Source organism: Macaca thibetana, chromosome 3 (assembly GCF_024542745.1).
Source record: "Macaca thibetana thibetana isolate TM-01 chromosome 3, ASM2454274v1, whole genome shotgun sequence".
NCBI classification, from domain to species: domain Eukaryota; kingdom Metazoa; phylum Chordata; class Mammalia; order Primates; family Cercopithecidae; genus Macaca; species Macaca thibetana.
Genome location: NC_065580.1, coordinates 51,157,962 through 51,179,428, shown reverse-complemented (window position 1 = coordinate 51,179,428; position 21,467 = coordinate 51,157,962). Strand labels below are relative to the sequence as shown.

At 42.6% G+C, this 21,467-nt stretch overlaps 1 protein-coding gene across 1 annotated transcript in view; it reads right to left on the bottom strand.

Moving 5' to 3' along the window:
- LAMB1 (laminin subunit beta 1) overlaps positions 1-21,467 on the bottom strand; it is an 88,273-nt gene that overhangs the window by 40,026 nt on the left and 26,780 nt on the right. Inside the window, exons 9-14 of the mRNA XM_050785147.1 lie at positions 20,949-21,069; positions 18,593-18,781; positions 18,142-18,321; positions 17,894-18,006; positions 9,852-9,931; positions 1,269-1,404 (exon numbers count right to left, since the gene is read on the bottom strand). Of these exons, the coding sequence (XP_050641104.1) occupies positions 1,269-1,404; positions 9,852-9,931; positions 17,894-18,006; positions 18,142-18,321; positions 18,593-18,781; positions 20,949-21,069 (819 nt within the window). The remainder of the gene's footprint in view (positions 1-1,268; positions 1,405-9,851; positions 9,932-17,893; positions 18,007-18,141; positions 18,322-18,592; positions 18,782-20,948; positions 21,070-21,467) is intronic.

Sequence of the window (21,467 nt, the reverse complement as noted above, 5' to 3'; positions counted from 1 at the left end):
CTGGAGATGGCACTCAAAGGCTTGGGATATACCTTATTTGATACGACCAGGAGAATAAGCATAAAGGAAAAAAGAGAACATCACACCTGCCATTATAAGCAAGTCTAGGAATCATAAGGTGTTTCCCAGATTCTCCACAAGGTTAGTCCAATATCTAGTGAATTTCTGTCTCTCATATTGGCATTAGTTTTAGGCTCCATTTTCAAGTAAAGAAACTTGATATGATAATGAATGTTCACAACTGATGAGTTAATTCTGATTAACTGTTTACAGGGTTATTTTTTTAATACCTGTTGTTGGTCATATCCAAAAATGGCTGTGATCAACTCTTTCATTCCCTGTATGTATCCATGTGTGGCCTTACCCAGCAAGAGGTACAAACTATGTTATCCTTTCCATGAATCTGGGCTGTCCTTGTGACTTGTGACCAACAGAACATGAGGAACTTTCTAGGACTTCTGAGTCCAAGCTTTAAGAGACCTGACAGCTTGTTTCTTCTTTTTGGAAGCCAGAAGCCATCTAAGAAATCTCACTATCGCCAGGCATGGTGGCTCACGCCTGTAATCCCAGCACTTTGGGAGGCCAAAGTGGGCAGATCACCTGAGGTTGGGAGTTCGAGACCAGCCTGACCAACATGGTGAAACCCTGTCTCTACTAAAAATACAAAATTAGCCGGGCGTGGTGGTGCATGCCTGTAATCCCAGCTACTCGGGAAGCTGAGGCAGGAGAATCGCTTGAACCCAGGAGGCGGAGGTTGTAGTGAGTCAAGATGGCGCCACTGCACTCCAGCCTGGGCAACAAGAGCAAAACTCCATCTCAAAAGAAAGAAAGAAAGAAAGGTCGTATGGAGAGAAATGCCCAGCCAGCCTCCAGCTGTTTCAGCCCACCCCAACTCATGAACCAGGCATACATTTAAAGTCATTAAATTTGGGGATGAATAGATGAAACAATATCCTTGCCTCAGTATTTACCATGTTAGGTTGATAACTTTGGAGCATAAGTAGGGAGAAGAAAAGTTTCTTGGAAAGACAAATTTCTTCAACCAACCAAAAGCCTTTTCAGTGACTGCTCCAAAGCCAATTTGTGAGTTATAGATTTACTTAGCTTTAAATATGACTGTTCTCACGAAGGCATGGTCCTGATCCTTATTTTGTGCTCACTGACAAAGCTATAAAAATGCTTCTGAAATGGACTCTTTACAAAGCATGTATGTTCCACTACACCCCAAAACACTGCTTTACCGACCTGCCACGCACTCCCCTACTCACGGGCCCCAAGTTGGCTTCCTCTGCTTCATAGAGGTAGTGATCCAGGGTGGCAAAGTAGTAACCAGGTTCCACTTCATTGCACTGACGTCCAATCATGTGAGGCCGACATGAGCACTGGCCTGACTCTGCAGAGCAACTGGAAGGGAGGAGGAGCCAGGTCAACTGAGTTCATGGTCACCCGAGTCAACCCGCCAGAAGCAGCCCTACAGCTGCCATTACTCAGTACACCGGGCCACATACATAGCATGTTCTTGTTTTCTTCAGAAAATACGTATGTGGAAAAAAATAGTGCCTATGGATTAATCCCAAACTCCAAAAGCATGGCCGAGAACCTGGTCTTCTCTGTTTTACCTCCCTTGCCCTCTCTTGACTGACACTCCATCACATCACATGGAGGTTTTCGACATCCCAAACTTTCTTGCTTTGGCATCTTAAATTTTTTTGCATATTTCCTGAGATTTAGGCTCAAATATCCAGCTCCCTGAAGAACATCTCCAGCTTGGCTGTCCCAGAGGCATCCTGAACCAATGGATCTAAAACAGAAGCCCTCAGTCCCTCCCATGGTCTCTATCAGGGTGAAGGCGCTACCACCTGCTGAGTCAACCAAGTCAGAAATTAGAAGTTCTCCAGATTCTTTCTTCACCCTCCATTAGGAATCAAATTCTGTGATTTTTACTTCTGCATCTCGTGTCTCTCTTCCCCCTTTCCATTGGCTATGCTATGCTAAATATAAGAAATGCAGCCGGGCGCGGTTGCTCATGCCTGTAATCTCAGCACTTTGGGAGGCCAAGGCAGGCGGATCACCTGAGGTCAGGAGTTCAAGACCAGCCTCACCAACATGGAGAAACCCCGTCTCTACTAAAAATACAAAATTAGCCAGGCATGGTGGCACATGCCTGTAATCCCGGCTACTCGGGAGGCTGAGGCAGGAGAATCGCTTGAACCGGGAGGTGGAGGTTGAGGCGAGCTGAGATCACCCCATTGCACTCCAGCCTGGGCAACTAGAGTGAAACTTCTGTTCTCAGCTTATGTCCTTTTTATTAGTATCATAATTTTGTATACAAAATAAAACTCAAATTACATGTATCCATTTTTACTTCACTTAAAGATGAGCTATGGTTTGGAATTGTTACTTTAACCCCTTCTCAAGATTCTTTTTTTCCCATCCCAAAGTTTTAAATAAGGTACCTACGGCAAGTTGCAACTCACAGAAGACTTCGCACTCACAGGCTTATTAAAAATGTCCCAAGGCTGGGTGTGCAGTGGCTCACGTCTGTAATCCCACACTTTGGGAGGCCAAGGCGGGTGGATCACCTGAGGTCAGGAGTTTGAGACCAGCCTGGCCAACATGGTGAAACCCCGTCTCTACTTAAAATACAAAAAATTAGCCAGGTGTAGGGGCACATACCTGTAATCTCAGCTACTTGGGAGGCTGAGACAAAAGAATCACTTGAACTCGGGAGATGGGAGTTGCAGTGAGCCGAGATCATGCCATTGCACTCCAGACAGAGCAAGACTTCATCTCAAAATAAATAAATATATAAAATAAAATCCTAAACGGCCCTGCCACAGCATAGCTGAAGTCCTCTTTCTGTGTATCATATTGTTATACTACAGGAATAGGAATTATTTTTTTGTTTGTTTGTTTTTGCTTTTGAGACGGAGTCTCGCTCTGTCGCCCAGGCTGGAGTACAGTGGAAGGATCTCGGTTCACTGCAACCTCCACCTCTTGGGTTCAAGCTATTCTCCCACCTCAGCCTCCAGAGTAGCTGGGACTATAGGCGCCTGCCACTACACCCGGCTAATTTTTGTATTTTTAGTAGAGACTGGGTTTTACCATATTGGCCAGGCCGGTCTCGATTTCCTGACCTCGTGATCTGCCCACCTCAGCTTCCCAAAGTGTTGGGATTACAGGCGTGAGCCACTGCGCCCAGCCAGGAATAGGAATTCTTAACGTCCCATAGCCAATTCCCAGGAGAGGAAAGCTTGTTCCAATTAGGACCTAGCCCTCTTTTGGCACAGTCCATGAACAAAAGCTATTTTAAGAAACTCAGGCATCAGACATTACATCATATGGACAAAAGAAAATTATTTCCTCCCCAAATGTTTACTGAGAGAACAAATATCCAAAACGTGAACCACCAAAGAAGAAAACAACTAGACCTTCATGCGCAACCATTAGAGAACCAGCAAATGAAGGTGAGGACAAAGGCACCAGCAGTCTCCCAGTGTTGCCTCTATCTGCAGCACAATTCTAAACAAGGAATGGCTCCATGAGAGCCAATCATGTGAAAGGAATTCCCTTAACAGCGGCCCTGCCAATCACAAGTCTCTGTCCACAGGCTTGAATTGTCATCACAGATAGGCATGGCTCCAATTTCAAGACTGGCTCCTTCAGTGAACTCATTCTCATGGCTTTGCTATGCAGATGGCCCTCACCCTCCAGCTCTCAGGATCCAGCAGCTGGCTGTCCTCTGCTTCTCTATTCTCAGTCATCCATGGGACATTTTCATGGACTGGCCAGCTGTCATCTCTAATTCATCTCGTCCCAAAAAGATCATCACCTCCCACACTGATTTCTTATCTTCAGCTCTGCTGTTTCTGCCACTAGATTTAAAATTCTTCTCATGGTATAGAGACATCACCTTCTCTTACCTTTATCCCAATATTCAAGTTTTACTTCAAAATGTTTCTCAACTTAGCAGCTTCCTCTCACTGTCATTGCCACTGCCTCCATCCAGGATGGCATCACCCCATACCTGTTACTCTAACAGTCTCCTAAACTGACCTCTCAAACTCTTCTTCTTCTGCTTAGTCCATCCTGTCTACCATGGGCTAACCAATCTTCCCACAGCACTGCTTGCATTATTTCACAAAAACCCACAATTGTTTCTTATGATACCAAGTTATGATGCCCTCTGCCTGGCTTTCTGCAGCCTCCATAACCCATCCTCTGAAAACGGCTTCTCTTTCTAGTGCCGACTCTTTGCTTTCCAATGAGCCACACTCCTCATACTCTTCAGCAAATATTTACTGAGCAAATATTGGCCCTAGCAGCCTTGCTTCCCAGTGCAGGTACCCTCACATTTTAGTCCATTGTGAACTTTGTTCTGAATGAATCCTTATTCCTCAGTAAGTCTATTATTTCTGGCTAAATGATATACAGAAAGAGAAATAGAAAAAAAAAAAAAAAAGTCCCTGTCCTAAAGAACTTACAGTCTAATTGGGGATAAACAATAAAGAAATTAACCAATGCAACAAATCAAAATGCAGTAAGGACCTATGCATTGATAGAGTTACAAGCAAAGCACTATGGGAGAAGAAGGTAAGATTCATCTGATTGAGGAGACTGAGGGAGGCGTCATGAAAGAGGTGTCCTTAAAGCCTGGAGAGGACTTGACAGGGAGAGAGAGGACAGGAATAACAAGAGCAAAGAGGGTGATGGGGGAATGTGAGCAGAGATGGTCACAGGCCAGATCTCGACCTTGCTACAGTCATTCCCATCTCTATGCCTTTACCCATCTTTTCCCTCCCAGCTAGGAGGCCCTCCCCTGCTTACCATTTGCACCTTTCAAATCTCAGCTTTCAAAACTCAAGCTCAAATCCTAGCTTCTTTTTTTTTTTTTTTTTTGTTGTTTGTTTTTTTTTTTTTTTTTTTTTTTTTTTTTTTGGGGTGGGGGTGGGGGGGGGGGGGGGGGGGGGGGGGGGGGGGGGGGGGGGGGGGGGGGGGGGGGGGGGGGGGGGGGGGGGGGGGGGGGGGGGGGGGGGGGGGGGGGGGGGGGGGGGGGGGGTTCACTGTGATACCAATGATTTATTCCATGTAATTACTGTCTCCTGTGTTCAAGTAAAAATCACATCTGATAGAAATGGTACAGTTTAAAGTTTTATGTATTCTCTACAAATTTCTCTGTAAACTAGAGATTCAATTCATTAAATCAGTAAGGGACAATAAGGACATAAAATAAGTAAGGCCCTGTGTGAGGCAGAATAATGGACCCCAAAGATGTCCACATCCTCATCCCTGTTATCTGTGGGATGGTACCTCACATGGCAAAAGGGACTTTGCAGATGTGATTAAGGGAAGGATCTTGAGATGGAGAGACTATTGGATGATCTGGGTGGGCCCAATCTAATCACATAAATTCTTAAAAGTTGGAGAGGCAGGCACAGAAGTAACTGAGTCAGAGAGCTGTGCCATGAGAAGGATTTAACCTAGTGGTGGCTTTGAAGATGGAGAGAGGGGACCATGAGTCGAGGAATGTGGGTAGCTCTAGAGGCCAAGAATAGCCCTTAGATGACAGCCAGCAAAAGAAGGGGAACCTGAGCCTATGACTGCAAGGAGCAGAATGCTGCCAACAACCCAAATGAGCTGGAAACAGATTCTCCTTTAGAGCCTTCAGAAAACATTGCAGCCCTACCAACATGGAGATTTTGGTCCACTGAGACTGTATTTGACACATAGAACTGGAAAATAATAAACATATTGTTTTAAACAACCAAATTGTGGTCATTTGTTATGGCAGCAACAGAAAACTAATATAGGCCCTATGTCTTCTCAGTGGGTGAAGGCCAAGATTATTTCTTAAAAAAATAGAGTTATGGCTGGGTGTGGTGGCTCATGCCTGTAATCCCAGCACTTTGGGAGGCCGAGGCAGGCAGATCATGAGGTCAGGAGATCGAGACCATTCTGGCTAACACGGTGAAACCCCGTCTCTACTAAAAATACAAAAAATTATCCTGGTGTGGTGGCAGATACCTGTAGTCCCAGCTACTTGGGAGCCTGAGGCAGGAGAATGGCATGAACCCGGGAGGCGGAGCTTGCAGTGAGCCGAGATGGTGCCACTGCACTCCAGCCTGGGCAACAGAGCGAGACTCCATCTCAAAAAAACAAAAAAACAAAAAAACACAAAACAGATTTATCATAAATATAGAAATTGACAACATTTAAAAATTCCATTTCATTTAAATGGTGATGAATAGGGAAAATGGAATTTTAACCTTTCTCTATTACTAAGGAATTAGGCAGAAAAATATTAAAGCATAAAAAGCATCATTCATAATAACCAACCACAGTGTTCAGTCAGCACCATTCATTTTCTCAGGGTGGCATTCCTCCCCACCCCCAACTAGGACACTTCCTTTTCGGTAGGACCTATGTTCTATAATCCTGTTCTATCACGGTATAGTCATGTGTCACTTAATGATGGGGATATGTTCTGAGAAATGTGTTGTTAGACAATGTTGTTGTTGTGTGACCATCATAGAGTGTACCTACACAAACCTAGATGATATAGCTTACTACACACCCAGGCTGTATAGCATAGCCTATTGCTCCTAAGGTACAAACCTGTACAGCATATTACTGTATTGAATACCACAGGCAATTGTAACACAACGGCATGGATTTGTGTATTCAACCATATCAAAATGTAGAAAAGCTACAGTTAAAATACAGTATCTTATGGGACCACCATTGTATGTGTGGTCCATCCTTGACCGAAATGTTATTATGCAGTACATGATTATAATTAACAAAGGGTTAGCTATACCATAGTCATTCAATACAATGATAAAAATATCTACTAACTTCTGTTCTGGACTTGAAGCACAATAAATTTTAGTCCCTTATTTATTGAGCACCTGCCAGGTCCACCGTGCTGGGTGCCAAGTGAGATGCAAAAACAAAGACGACATTAATCCCTGTCCAAAGAGACCTTTTTAATACAACTGTAAGAGCAACATAAATGTTAAAAGAGATGCAGAAGTAATGCATCAAGGGAGGGTTCGGGGCTTCAGCATGGTAAGTTCAAAAAAGAGGTGGAGTCAGGCATAGTGGCTCAAGCCTATAATCCCAGTACTTTGGGAGGTTGAGACAGGCAGATCACTTGAGGTCAGGAGTTCAAGACTAGCCTGACCAACATGGTGAAACGCCATCTCTACTAAAAATACAAAAATTAGCTGAGTGTTGTAGCTGGCACCTGTAGACCCAGCTACTCGGGAGGCTGAGGTGGGAAAACTGCTTGAACCCAGAAGGCGGAGGTTGTAGTCAGCTGAGATCACGCCACTGCACCCCAGTCTAGGTGACAAAGTGAGACTCTGCCTCAAAAAAAAAAAGGGGGGATGGGCTTCAAGTCAGATATGAAAACTCTACATTTCATTGTTAAAATAATTTTGAAGGATGCTGTAAAAATGTTTATATTTTTCAATGTTATTAAACATTTACAAGTAGCATTTACCTAGCAACCACTGCCAATTCTTTTTCATTAAAACAGGTAATCTACCAGGCAAAACTTCATTAACTTGGCTTCCGTTACATTATTTAAATTAATTAGGTCTTACTTTTTTGTTTTGAGATAGAGTCTTACTCTGTCGCCCAGGCTGGAGTACAATTGTGTGATCTCGGCTCACTGCAACCTCTGTTTTCCAGATTCAGGCGATTCTCCCTGCCTCAGCCTCCTGAGTAGCTGAGATTACAGGCAGGTGCCACCACACCTGGCTAATTTTTGTATTTTTAGTAGAGACGGGGTTTCACCATGTTGGCCAGGCTGGTCTCGAACTCCTGACCTCAGGTGATCTGGCCGCCTTGGCCTCCCAAAGTGCTAGGATTACAGGCGTGAGCCAACATGCCTGGCCACTTCTTTAGTTATTCCAAAGTTCAGGTTAGTTGTCAATGTAATAGACATGGATTATTAAACTTTTGTCATACTACCAAAAATCCATTTGGCTCACTGTATGACACATCTTAAAGCTTTTACCACTTCCAGTGATTTTTATGCTTAATTCTGTCCCTCACCAAAGTAACTAAGGAGTGTCTGGGATCACATTTAGAGATTGCCTCTCCTAACGAATACATATCTAGTTTTTAACATCTTAGAAATATTTTATTTTTCAATTCTTCTACTCAATCAGCATTTATTCAGTACCTACAGTGTATCCAAGGCAAAGCAAAGAAATATTATCAGGTAAAAGGTTTTGATGAGTGATTGCAACAAACCAATCATCCAGCAAATATTTCCCCAGTGGCATGTGTGCAGATCTCCCAGCAGAATCAGTGCTTCAGTTGCCTAAGGGGCTCCTTGGGGAAATTCCTCTTGAGGGAAAACAACTTTGAAAAGGATCACCATAAAGCACTCTGGAGTCACCAGACTAGAAGGCATGTTTAAATGTTCTTTTTTGCCCCTCCACCAATGATTCTTAAAGATAGGGCATCCCATCAATCATGCTGGAAAGATCAGATGATTACCTGCTTTAAAGATCTTTACTAGATAATTTTGCTTCCCAAACTCTCTGGTTGAATACATTCTGGTTTTTATACATTTTTGCAGGCGAGATTAGAGAGCAGGCTAGGGCCTGTGCGTGGGTGGAGACAGACAGGAAGTGTGTGTGGAATAGAGAAAAAGAGGAAGGGAGTGTAGGAACAAAAATTACTTAGGGTTAAGAACCATAGGACATTCCTGAGTTTATGACATAATTTGGGGAACTGCATATGCCACTTTCATCTCATCAAGAAGGACTTTAGGAGTGATGACAGCTTTGAATTGAGGAGTCATTTACTAAAGGATTCAACATGTGTTCTGGGAGTCACAAAGGAAAGTCAGAAAAGTGATTCCACAAGCAGACAGCATTCTGTCTTCTTCCCTGCTTTTATGGAATTATCCTAGCTTCCTCGTCTCTGGAGGTTTTCTAAGAACAGAAATTCACACTGGATTTCAGAGGCTACATGCTGTACTGAGTCTATGGCATGACCTCGAACAGAACAAACCCAAATAAAGAGGACAAACACAACATGTTCTTGCTGCTGACAACCTCATTCCTTCCCAGCAGACTACTATGGTGTTGGGAAATAATTGGGAAAGAAAGTCCGTTTTTGAGTACATGAAGCTTGCTCAATGAATTCAGAGTGTTCTCTCTGGGAAGACTCAAGGTCACAGGGAAACATCTGTCTATTCTCTCAGCAGTCACTTACACTATCTGTTCCAGATGTTCTGACTCTGAGCCAGGAACAGAGACCAACATTCTCTTTGACTCGAAGGTGGTTAAACTCCCACAGATTTAACATCTTGCCAAATGTGTGTTCTGATAGCTTCTGGTGGAGCTTTATGCTTCATTTATTCAAGGAATACTAGCGTATTTAAGGAGCTAAACATTATTTTATGTAATTTTCATTAATGGGTTTGGAAGTTGCAAAAAAAAAAAAAGAAAATGAAAAGATTCTCTACACAAATTAAAACAGGAGTCCATTTTCCATGTTTTTAGACTGTTGAAAAATAAAATGGTTGATGATAACAACTGTTGCTGGGGATGGGGGAGAAGGTACTTTTGTAACTGATAGGAAAATAGACTAGTTCAATATGTCTGGAACAATCTAACATTCTCTATTAAAATTAACAATACATATGTACTTTGACTTAGCAGTTCCATCACTGGGAATCTAGTCCATAGAGGTACCTACACACATTTATCAAGACATATAAAAATATATTTTGCATATCTTTTTGAGAAACAATTGAATGTCACTCATTCCTAGAAGTCACGACTTTCCTGGAAGGCTGAGGACAAGAGCATAGGTGGAGCTCCACTTACCTATTGTTTAACGCTCCCCCAAGGTCACAGTCACATGGTCGACATCCATCCAAATCATTGCTTAAGCCCCAGTGCTCTGGCTGCAGAACAGAACATGAAACATGTAACAGTAGGTTTCTGTAATTATACAATAGATTCAGCAAGGAGCAAGTTAAATCGTGTTTCGGCTGTTCCATCAAATGCTCATTTTCATCATTAAAGCAGAAAGCCAACAAAAGGCAGCAGTATTCTGAAATGAAGAAACCTGAGCTGCAGGCACTGGAGTCAGAGAGCCGTCCACAATCACGTGATCATGCCAGGTCACAGCCTAGCTGCTTTGCCCTACAGATAACCTCCATTCGACAACTAATGAGAGCAAGCAGTAAAGATACCAACTTTCCTCATTAGAATTACTCTGGCTGTAAGAGAAGTATGGCAAGTGTTTGGCAGGCCTTTAAATTTGCCCTCAGTTCAGTCTGTCATAAATCCCATACAGAAAGCCCTCCAAGAATTTATGTGGAAATATAGCATACAGCTACGACTATTCTCACAACTGAGCGGTGAGGAAATCAAGTCTTTAGAGCACTAGAGATGGAAATAAAGAGAAATGGAACAGTATCTATATAGGGAAGAGGAGCTCTGTGCACTTCAAAAATGAGTATATAAAAACAGGTTCACCAATTTACTTTTTTTCTTTATTTTTTTGAGACCAAGTCTTGCTCTGTCACCCAGGCTGGAGTACAGTGGTGTGATCCCAGCTCACTACAACCTCTACCTCCTGGTTTCAAGCAATTTTCCTGCCTCAGCCTCCCGAGTAGCTGGGATTACAGGCATGTGCCACCACACCCAGCTAATTTTTGTATTTTTTTTAGTAGAGATAGGGTTTCACCATGTTGGCCAGGCTAGTCTCGAACTCCTGACCACAAGTGATCCACCTGTGTCAGCCTCCCAAAGTGCTGGGATTACAGGCATGAGCCACTGTGCCTGGCCTATTTTATTTATGATTTTTAAAAATTTTAGAGATGGGCTCTTGCCATGTTGCCCAGGCTGGTCTCAAACTCCTGACCTCAAGCACTCCCCCTGCCTCGGCTACCCAAAGCACTGGGATTACAAGTATGAGCCACCACACCCGACCAGGCTCATCAATTTAAATTAGACTTCCAGAAATCTCCTTTAAGAATGTATTAGGATTATATATAAATATACATATTTAATGGTCATAATAATTTGGGGCTAGTGAATCCTCCCTAAATGAGAAAGTATAACAATGTTATTAAAAATACAGATTTCTAAAAACTTATCTCATAATTTTCCTACTCAGAATTATTACAGTGAACTTTTTGGTGTATTTTCTTCCAGATTTTGTTTTCCTTGATGAATTTTATTTCCTACATAATCAAGACACTATTCACATCTGTGTTTTCTTGTTTTTAAATATAGCAAGCAGCATGAGCATTTCCTGATGTTATTGTCATTTTCAGTGGCAACCAAATATTACATTGTATAGAAGTCCCCACACTTACTTAACTATTTTTCCACTGTTGTTTCCAAGTCTTCTGCTATGATTAATAAAAGATGCAATGAGTCTTCTGGTGAATAAATCTTTGTCCAATTTTCTGATTATTTCATTAGAATAAAGTGGGATTACTGGGTCAAAGGGTACGCACATTTCTATAAGCTACTGATACATATCTCCAAAATGCTTTTCACACAAGTACAAAACCAATGTGGATTCCCATCAGCAGCCAAGAAGTACCAGTACCTCATGATGTCCTAATAGTAAGCATTCCCATTTTTAAAAACTTGTGTTAATTGTGTCTATAAAAGCGGTATTTTATTGTGGCTTTACTTTACACTTCTAACAGTGACGGTGAACATCTTGTCAAATTATCCATTAGTAATTCCTATTGTGTGAATTGTCTACTCATGTCTTTTAACATGTACATGTGAGGGTGATGGTAGACTCTACAATGGCAAAAAGCCTTCTCTATTAAAACATGTCATCCTCGAAGATCTGGTTCCAAGATGGCCGAATAGGAACAGTTCCAGTCTACAACTCCCAGCGTGAGCAATGCAGAGACGGGTGATTTCTGCATTTCCAACTGAGGTACTGGGTTCATATCACTGGGGCTTGTTGGACAGTGGGTGCAGCCCACAGAGTATGAGCCGAAGCAGGGCGGGGCATCTTCTCACCTGGGAAGCACAAGGGGTTGGGGAATTCCCTTTCCTAGCCAAGGGAAGCCGTGACAGAGGGTACCTGGAAAATCGGGACACTCCCACCTTAATACTGTGCTTTTCCAACGGTCTTAGCAAATGGCACACCAGGAGATTATATCCGGCACCTGGCTTGGAGAGTCCCACGCCCATGGAGCCTTGCTCACTGCTAGCATAGCAGTCTGAGATAGAACTGCAAGGCGGCAGCAAGGCTGGGGGAGGGGTGTCCGCCATTGCTGAGGCTTGAGTAGGTAAGCAAAGCCCACCGCAGCTCAAGGAGGTCTGCCTGCCTCTGTAGACTCCACCTCTGGGGGCAGGGCGTAGCTGAACAAAAGGCAGCAGAAATCTGCAGACTTAAACATCCTTGTCTGACAGCTTTGAAGAGAATAGTGGTTCTCCCAGCATGGAGTTTGAGATCTGAGAATGGACAGACTGTCTCCTCAAGTGGGTCCCTGACCCCTGAGTAGCCTAACTGGGAGACACCTCCCAGTAGGGGCTGACTGATACCTCATACAGCCGGGTGCCCCTCTGAGACAAAGCTTCCAGAGAAATCTTCAGCAGCAACATTTGCTATTCTGCAGCCTCCGCTGGTGATACCCAGGCAAACAGGGTCTGAAGTGGACCTCCAGCAAACTCCAGCAGACCTGCAGCTGAGGGTCCTGACTGTTAAAAGGAAAACTAATGAACAGAAAGGACATCCACACCAAAACCTCATCTGTATGTCACCATCATCAAAGACGAAAGGTAGATAAAAAAATGGGGAGAAACCAGAGCAGAAAAGCTGAAAATTCTAAAAATCAGAGTGCCTCTTCTTCTCTAAAGGAACGCAGCTCCTCGCCAGCAACGGAACAAAGCTGGACAGAGAATGACTTTGACGAGTTGACAGAAGTAGGCCTCAGAAGGTCGGTAATAACAAACTTCTCCGAGCTAAAGGAGGATGTTTGAATCCATCGCAAAGAAGCTAAAAACCTTGAGAAAAGATTAGATGAATGGTTAACTAGAATAAACAGCGCAGAGAAGACCTTAAATGACATGATGGAGCTGAAAACCATGGCACGAGAACTACGTGACGCATGCACAAGCTTCAGCAGCTGATTCGATCAAGTGGAAGAGAGGATATCAGTGACTGAAGATCAAATGAATGAAATGAAGCGATCAAATGAGGAAAAAGAGTAAAAAGAAATGAACAAAGCCTCCAAGAAATATGGGACTATGTGAAAAGACCAAATCTACATTTGATTGGTGTACCTGAAAGTGATGGGGAGAATGGAACCAAGTTGGAAAACACTCTTCAGGATTTATCCAGGAGAACTTCCCCAACCTAGTAAGGCAGGCCAACATTCAAATTCAGGAAATACAGACAACACCACAGAGATACTCCTCGAGAAAAGCAACTCCAAGACACATAATTGTCAGATTCACCAAAGTTGAAATGAAGGAAAAAACGTTCAGGGAAGCCAGAGAGAAAGGTTGGGTTACCCACAAAGGGAACCCCATCAGACTAACAGCAGATCTCTCGGCAGAACTCTACAAGCCAGAAGAGAGTGGGGGCTAATATTCAACATTCTTAAAGAAAAGAATTTTCAACCCAGAATTTCATATCCAGCGAAACTAAGCTTCACAGGTGAAGGAGAAATAAAATCCTTTACAGACAAGCAAATGCTGAGAGATTATGTCACCACTAGGCCTGCCTTACAAGAGCTCCTGAAGGAGGCACTAAACATGGAAAGGAACAACCGGTACCAGCCACTGAGAAAACATGACAAATTGTAAAGGCCATTGATGCTAGGAAGAAACTGCATCAACTAACAAGCAAAATAACCAGCTAACATCATAATGACAGGATCAAATTCACACATAACAATATTAACCTTAAATGTAAATGGGCTAAATGCTCCAGTTAAAAGACACAGACTGGCAAATTGGATAAAGTCAGGACCCATCAGTGTGCTATATTCAGGAGACCCATCTCATGTGCAGAGATACACATAGGTTCAAAATAAAGGGACGGAAGAAGATCTACCAAGCAAATGGAAAACAAAAAAAAAAAGCAGGGGTTGCAATCCTAGTCTCTGATAAAACAGACTTTAAACTAACAAAGATCAAAAGAGACAAAGAAGGCCATTACATAATGGTAAAGGGATCATTTCACCAAGAAAAGCTAACTATGCTAAATATATATGCACCCAATACAGGAGCACCCAGATTCATAAAGCAAGTCCTTAGAGACCTACAAAGAGACTTAGACTCCCACCAAATAATAATGGGAGATTTTAACACCCCACTGTCAACATTAGACAGATCAACTAGACAGAAAGTTAACAACGATATCCAGGAATTGAACTCAGCTCTGCATCAAGCAGCCCTAATAGACATCTACAGAACTCTCCACCCCAAATCAACAGAATATACATTCTTCTCAGCACCACATCGCACTTATTCCAAAATTGAACACATAGTTGGAAGTACAGCACTCCTCAGCAAATGTAAAAGAACAGAAATTATAACAAACTGTCTCTCAGACCACAGTGCAATCAAACTAGAACTCGGGACTAAGAAACTCAATCAAAACCGCTCAACTACATGGAAACTGAACAACCTGCTCCTGAATGACTACTGTGTAAATAACCAAATGAAGGCAGAAATAAAGATGTTCTTTGAAACCAATGAGAACAAAGACAGAACATACCAGAATCTCTGGGACACATGTAAAGCAGTGTATAGAGGGAAACTTATAACACTAAATGCCCACAAGAGAAAGCAGGAAAGATCTAAAATCGACACCCAAACATCACAATTAAAAGAACTAGAGAAGCAAGAGCAAACACATTCAAAAGCTAGCAGAAGGCAAGAAACAACTAAGATAATCAGAGCAGAACTGAAGAAGATACAGACACCAAAAAACCCTTCAAAAAATTAAAAAATCAATGAATCCAGGAGCTGGTTTTTTGCAAAAAGATCAAACAAAATTGATATTGATAGACTGCTAGCAAGACTAATAAAGAAGAAAAGAGAAAAGAATGAAATAGATGCAATAAAAAATGATAAAGGGGATATCACCACCGACCCCACAGAAATACAAACTACCATCAGAGAATACTATAAACACCTCTATGCACATAAACTAGAAAATCTAGAAGAAATGGATAAATTCCTGGACACATACACTCTCCCAAGACTAAACCAGGAAGGAGTTGAATCCCTGAATAGACCAATAGCAGGCTCTGAAATTGAGGCAATAATTAATAGCCTACCAACGAAAAAATCCAGGACCAGATGGATTCACAGCCGAATTCTACCAGAGGTACAAAGAGGAGCTGGTACCATTCCTTCTGAAACTATTCCAATCAATAGAAAAAGAGGGAATCCTCCCTAACTCATTTTATGAGGCCAGCATCATCCTGATACAAAAGCCTGACAGACACACAACCAAAAAAAGAGAATTTTAGACCAATATCCCTGATGAACATTGATGCGAGAATCCTCAATAAAATACTGGCAAACTGAATTCAACAGCATATCAAAAAGCAAATCAATAAACGTAATCCATCGTACAAACAGAACCAAAGACAAACACCACATGATTATCTCAATAGATGCAGAAAAGGCCTTTGACAAAATTCAACAGCCCCTCATGCTAAAAACTCTCAATAAACTAGATATTGATGGGATGTTTCTCAAAATAATAAGAGCGATTTATGACAAACCCACAGCCAATATCATACTGAACGGGCAAAAACTGGAAGCATTCCCTTTGAAAACTGGCACAAGACAGGGATGCCTTCTCTCACCACTCCTATTCAATGCAGTGTTGGAAGTTTTGGCCAGGGCAATCAGGCAGGAGAAAGAAATAAAAGGTATTCAATTAGGAAAAGAAGAAGTCAAATTGTCCCTGTTTGCAGATGACATGATTGTATATTTAGAAAACCCCATCGTCCCAACCCAAAATCTCCTTAAGCTGATAAGCAACTTCAGCAAAGTCTCCGTATACAAAAATCAATGTGCAAAAATCACAAACATTCCTATACACCAGTAACAGACAAACAGAGGCAAAATCGTGAGTGAACTCCCATTCACTATTGCTTCAAAGAGAATAAAATACCTAGGAATCCAACTTACAAAGGATGTGAAGGACCTCTTCAAGGAGAACTACAAACCACTGCTCAACAAAATAAGAGGACACAAACAAATGGCAGAACATTCCATGCCCAAGGTAATTTATAGATTCAATGCCATCCCCATCAAGCTACCAATGACTTTCTTCACAGAATTGGAAAAAACTACTTTAAAGTTCATATGGAACCAAAAAAGAGCCCACATTGCCAAGACAATCCTAAGCCAAAAGAACAAAGCTGGAGGCATCATGCTGCCTGACTTCAAACTATACTACAAGGCTACAGTAACCAAAACAGCATAGTACTGGTACCAAAACCGAAATATAGACCAATGGAACAGAACAGAACCCTCAGAAATACCACACATCTACAAGCATCTGATCTTTGACAAACCTGACAAAAACAAGAAATGGAGAACGGATTCCCTATTTAATAAATGGTGCTGGGAAAACTGGCTAGCCATATGTAGAAAGCTGAAACTGGATCCCTTCCTTACACCTTATATAAAAATTAATTCAAGATGGATTAAAGACTTAAATGTAAGACCTAAATCCATAAAAACCCTGGAAGAAAACCTAGGCAATACCATTCAGGACATAGGCATGGGCAAGGACTTCATGACTAAAACACCAAAAGCAATGCCAACAAAAGCCAAAATTGACAAATGGGATCTAATTAAACTAAAGAGATTCTGCACAACGAAAGAAACTACCATCAGAGTGAGCAGGCAAACTACAGAATGGGAGAAAATTTTTGAAATCTACCCATCTGACAAAGGGCTAATATCCAGAATCTACAAAAAACAAACAAATTTAAAAAAAAAAAAAAAAAACAACCCCATCAAAAAGTGGGCAAAGGACATGAACACTTCTCAAAAGAAGACATTTATGCAGCCAACAGACACATGAAAAAATGCTCATCATCACTGGCCATCAGAGAAATGCAAATCAAAACCTCAATGAGATACCATCTCACACCAGTTAGAATGGCGATCATTAAAAAGTCATGAACCAACAGGTGCTGGAGAGGATGTGGAGAAATAGGAACACTTTTACACTGTTGGTGGGAGTGTAAATTAGTTCAACCATTGTGGAAGACAATGTGGTGATTCCTCAAGGATCTAGAACTAGAAATACCATTTGACCCAGCCATCCCATTACTGGGTATATACCCAAAGGATTATAAATCATGCTGCTATAAAGACACATGCACACGTATGTTTATTGTGGCACTATTCACAATAGCAAAGACTTGGAGCCAAACCAAATGTCCATCAATGACAGACTGGATTAAGAAAATGTGGCACATATACACCATGTAATTCTATGCAGCCATAAAAAAGGATGAGTTCATGTCCTTTGTAGGGACATGGATGAAGCTGGAAATCATCATTCTGAGCAAACTATCCCAAGGACAGAAAACCAAACACTGCACGTTCTCACTCCTAGGTGGGAATTGAACAATGAGAACACTTGGACACAGGGTGGGGAACATCACACACCGGGGTCTGTCGTGGGGTGGGGGGAGTGGGAGGGATAGCATTAGGAGAAATACCTAATGTAAATGACGAGTTAATGGGTGCAGCACACCAACATGGCACATGTATACCTATGTAACAAACCTGCATGTTGTGTACATGTACCCTAGAAGTTAAAGTATATTAAAAATAAAAATAAAAAATAAAACATGTCATTCTCACAAACTACCCATCCCATGTAATGAGGATTTACTTACCAGGCACTGGTCACAATGCTGTCCTGTCACCAGACGCTTGCAGTAGCAGTGACCTGTCTCGGAATCACAAGGATTCCCTCCAGGAATCGTTCCCAGAGGATTGCAAGCACAAGCTGTATTAAAACAAAATGAAGTGGAGAAACACAGACCACATGAGTTTCAAATAATAATCTGGCTTTAGAATTACAAAGTAAAATGGGAATCCCAAAGACAAGAAAACTCCCAAACTTTTTAGCAAAGAGACTTACATTTACAACCAAATGGATCTTCACCACTTAAATCATAGAAGCCTTCTTTGCAAACATCACAATGTTCTCCTTCCACATGTAATTTGCACCGACACTGGCCAGCAATGAGACCAGTAGAAAAATCAGTATAGCTGTCACAAATTCCCTCATTTTGAGAGCCAGCTGGGTCACATGTACATCCTGAGAAGAATGCAAAGCACCAGGTTAAAATCAGAAGGAAACTCAATGTATCTTTGTATAAATACATAGATTCCCTTCAAACCTCTAAACCTCACAAAAGTCGACTAAAAGCAGCACAACTACCAAGTGAATTCCACTCCCAGCATCTTCGACTGCAACTACAATAACAATGTTGGTTTTGCTGCTCATACTATGAGCTCTGAGACTACAGACTATTCAATTTGGAAGGCAATCTGAAGTAGGTCCCACATAGTGACATTTCCCAACATACGTTCACAGAAATTAGGATCTCGGATGTCCCTCTCTGGGTGCTGGTAGTAAAACGGCTTGCATTGCTCACAGTTGCGCCCCATGGTGTTGTGCTGACAGTCATCACACACGCCTCCGCTGACGTTCCCCGTGGCCAGGTAAACAGCCATGTCAAAGTGACATGAGCTGGAATGTTCATTGCAGTTACATTCTGTGTGACAAGAGCAACATCAAGAAAAGCCTTTTAAATCTATGGACCAATGGAGGATGGGGGTGGCAGGAAGGAATATCATTTAGGAAACCAGGGACTAAGTTCAGACAAAATGGCAGTCAACAGGCAGGACTCCTGGGGAAAAAGGACGCATCCACTGATGACACTGTTTAAACCCTAAAGTAGATGAAAAACCTCAAAAATGTGAGCTTTATGAAATAAACAGTTGTCTGACCTCTGTGGAAGAGAATGGGCTATGAAAAATGTAAACCTCTAAGGGAAAGTCCCTTTGGACGTGTATGACAGAGGATGGCTGCCGTCCCACTGAGGGCGCATTCTGGTCCACTCGGGGTGGGACTGGATGGAAGGACACTGCAGCAAGGGACTTTCCAGATGCTGTGCTGCTAGGAAAGCCTGTCCACGGGCTCCGTGCTTCGAGGACCGTGAGGCCTGAGGATGGAGTCCCTCCTCTGTATTCCCATATTCCCACCGCCACCACACCAGGCCAGAACACAGTGAGAAGAAAGGTCTATTTAACAGCCAGCTAGCTGGCCTCCCTGGGTGCAGCACTGCCCTCTGTGAGCCCATTCGGGAGTCATCTTGGCACCACCCAGCTTTAATCATCTTGCTTTCAGGTTTAACAATCCCATTCTTGTCTTTGCACAGGGAAGCTTGACTCAGCCTGGCCCTCCTGGGGCTCTGCACTCCAGCCTCCCACCTTGCCTGTCTCCCCCTGCAACACAACAGCCTGCAGAAGAGGGACTGTGTCTTATCTACTCACATCCTTGGTACCCAGCAGAGTACTGCTCTCAATACACTGGTTGAACTAAACCTTGGAGTAATCCTTCCCAGCATAGACTCTGTGATGGTTTCAAGAATGTCCTTGCGACCTTGTGCTTCATGTTGTTGTTCTCACCTGAACTCCCTTCCACCTGCCTTCTTCTTTTTTCCTTTTCTTTCCTCTCCTTCCTCCCCCCCCCCCCCCCCCTCTTCCTTCCTCTCTTCCCTCCCTCCTCCCTCCCTCCCTTCCTTCCTTCTTTTCTTTCTTCCTTCTCCAAGTTAAGTATCCATCAAGGGCCATCTGGGTTTTACCTACAAAGCCTTGACCACTCCAGCTCTCACTGGTTGCTGAACTTCTCAAATAGTCCTTCTCAGTGGGGGCAAAGGCAGAGCTGCTCTTCAAGGGGAGGACATGTATCAGAATCACTGTGTGTGGAGTAGGGAGGGGCAGTGGTGTTGCTGGCTACACCTCCACCCAGATTAAACCCCTGAGATGGATGGAGGGAGGTATGCCAGAGGTCGCAGCTGGGCTGGCACAGAAACAGGGTCGAAAACACTACTCCATATCTCTTAGACCTTCATCAGCTACCATGCCATATTTTTCTTTCATTTTCTCTCGTGGTCATCTTGTCTTAAAAACAGGTACAAATGAAGTCCTGGTGTGGTGGCTCACACTTGTAATCCCAGCATTTGGGAGGCCCAGGTGGGTGGATCATTTGAGGTCAGGAGTTCAAGACCGGCCTGACCAACATGATGAAACCCCTTCTCTACTAAAAATACAAAACAAATTAGCAGGGCATGGTGGCACGCGCCTGTAATCTCAGCTCCTCCAGGAGAATCGCTTGAACCCGGGAGGCAGAGGTTGCAGTGAGCCGACCGTGCCACTGCACTCCAGCCTAGGCAACAAAAACAAACAAACAAATGAAAAAAAACAAAAACAAAAAAACCAGGTACAATGTCAAGGACAGCACCTCAGTTTTCTACTGTAGCTGCCAAACTACTCAGGTCAGTGTCAAACACGTAGGGGCTGCTTAGTAAATATTAATTATTTAACTGAATGCATATTGTTGGTTGTCTAGGAGTATCAGGGTGAAGCTGGAAAAAAGACAGTAACTTTTCTTCCCTCTGCATAACAGTATACTGTTACAGTACCTCTAATTAGGAAATGGATACTAGAGACTGAATAGATTTAAAATGTCCCATCATACCCGTAGTCCTAGCTACTTGGGAGGTTGAGGCAGGAAAATAGCATGAACCCGGAAGAGGGAGCTTGCAGTGAGCGGAGATAGTGCCACGGCACTCCAGCCAGGGCGACAGAGAGAGACTCCGTCTTAAAAAAAAAAAAAAGAAAAAGAAAAAAAAAAATGTTCCTTCATCAGAGACTTACTTTTACAGGCGTTGCTATTTCGGCCTTCAGCAGGTCTCCAAGGTAAATCATGGTAGAAATCCATGCAGAGTTCACAATTTAAGCCCTTAGTGTTATGCCTGCACATGCAGTGTCCATGAACCTTGAAAGTTATAAAAACAGGAGAGAGCAAAGGAAGAGATGTATGAATAGCCACATTTCTCCATAATCAATTGAAAGTTTAAAACCCTTTTTCGTACTAATCTCTAGCTCACCACAGAAAAGGGTTGTTTTTATTTTCTCCCTCCCTGCAGTGAGTTGTCTGTCTTGTTGATGGCTACATGCCCCATTTCTAGAATGTTCCTATTACATAGTGGATGCACAAGAAGTATTTTATTATCTATGAAAAGAACCCAGATGAACAAAATTAGTTACTTAAGATCAAAAAAAAGAAAAAAAGAAAAAAAGTAGTTACTTAAGAGGTTTTTTAAAAAAAACCTATTGTCATAGAAATCTACAAAAGTTATAATGTAGAGCTAAATGCATACATACTACCTGGAA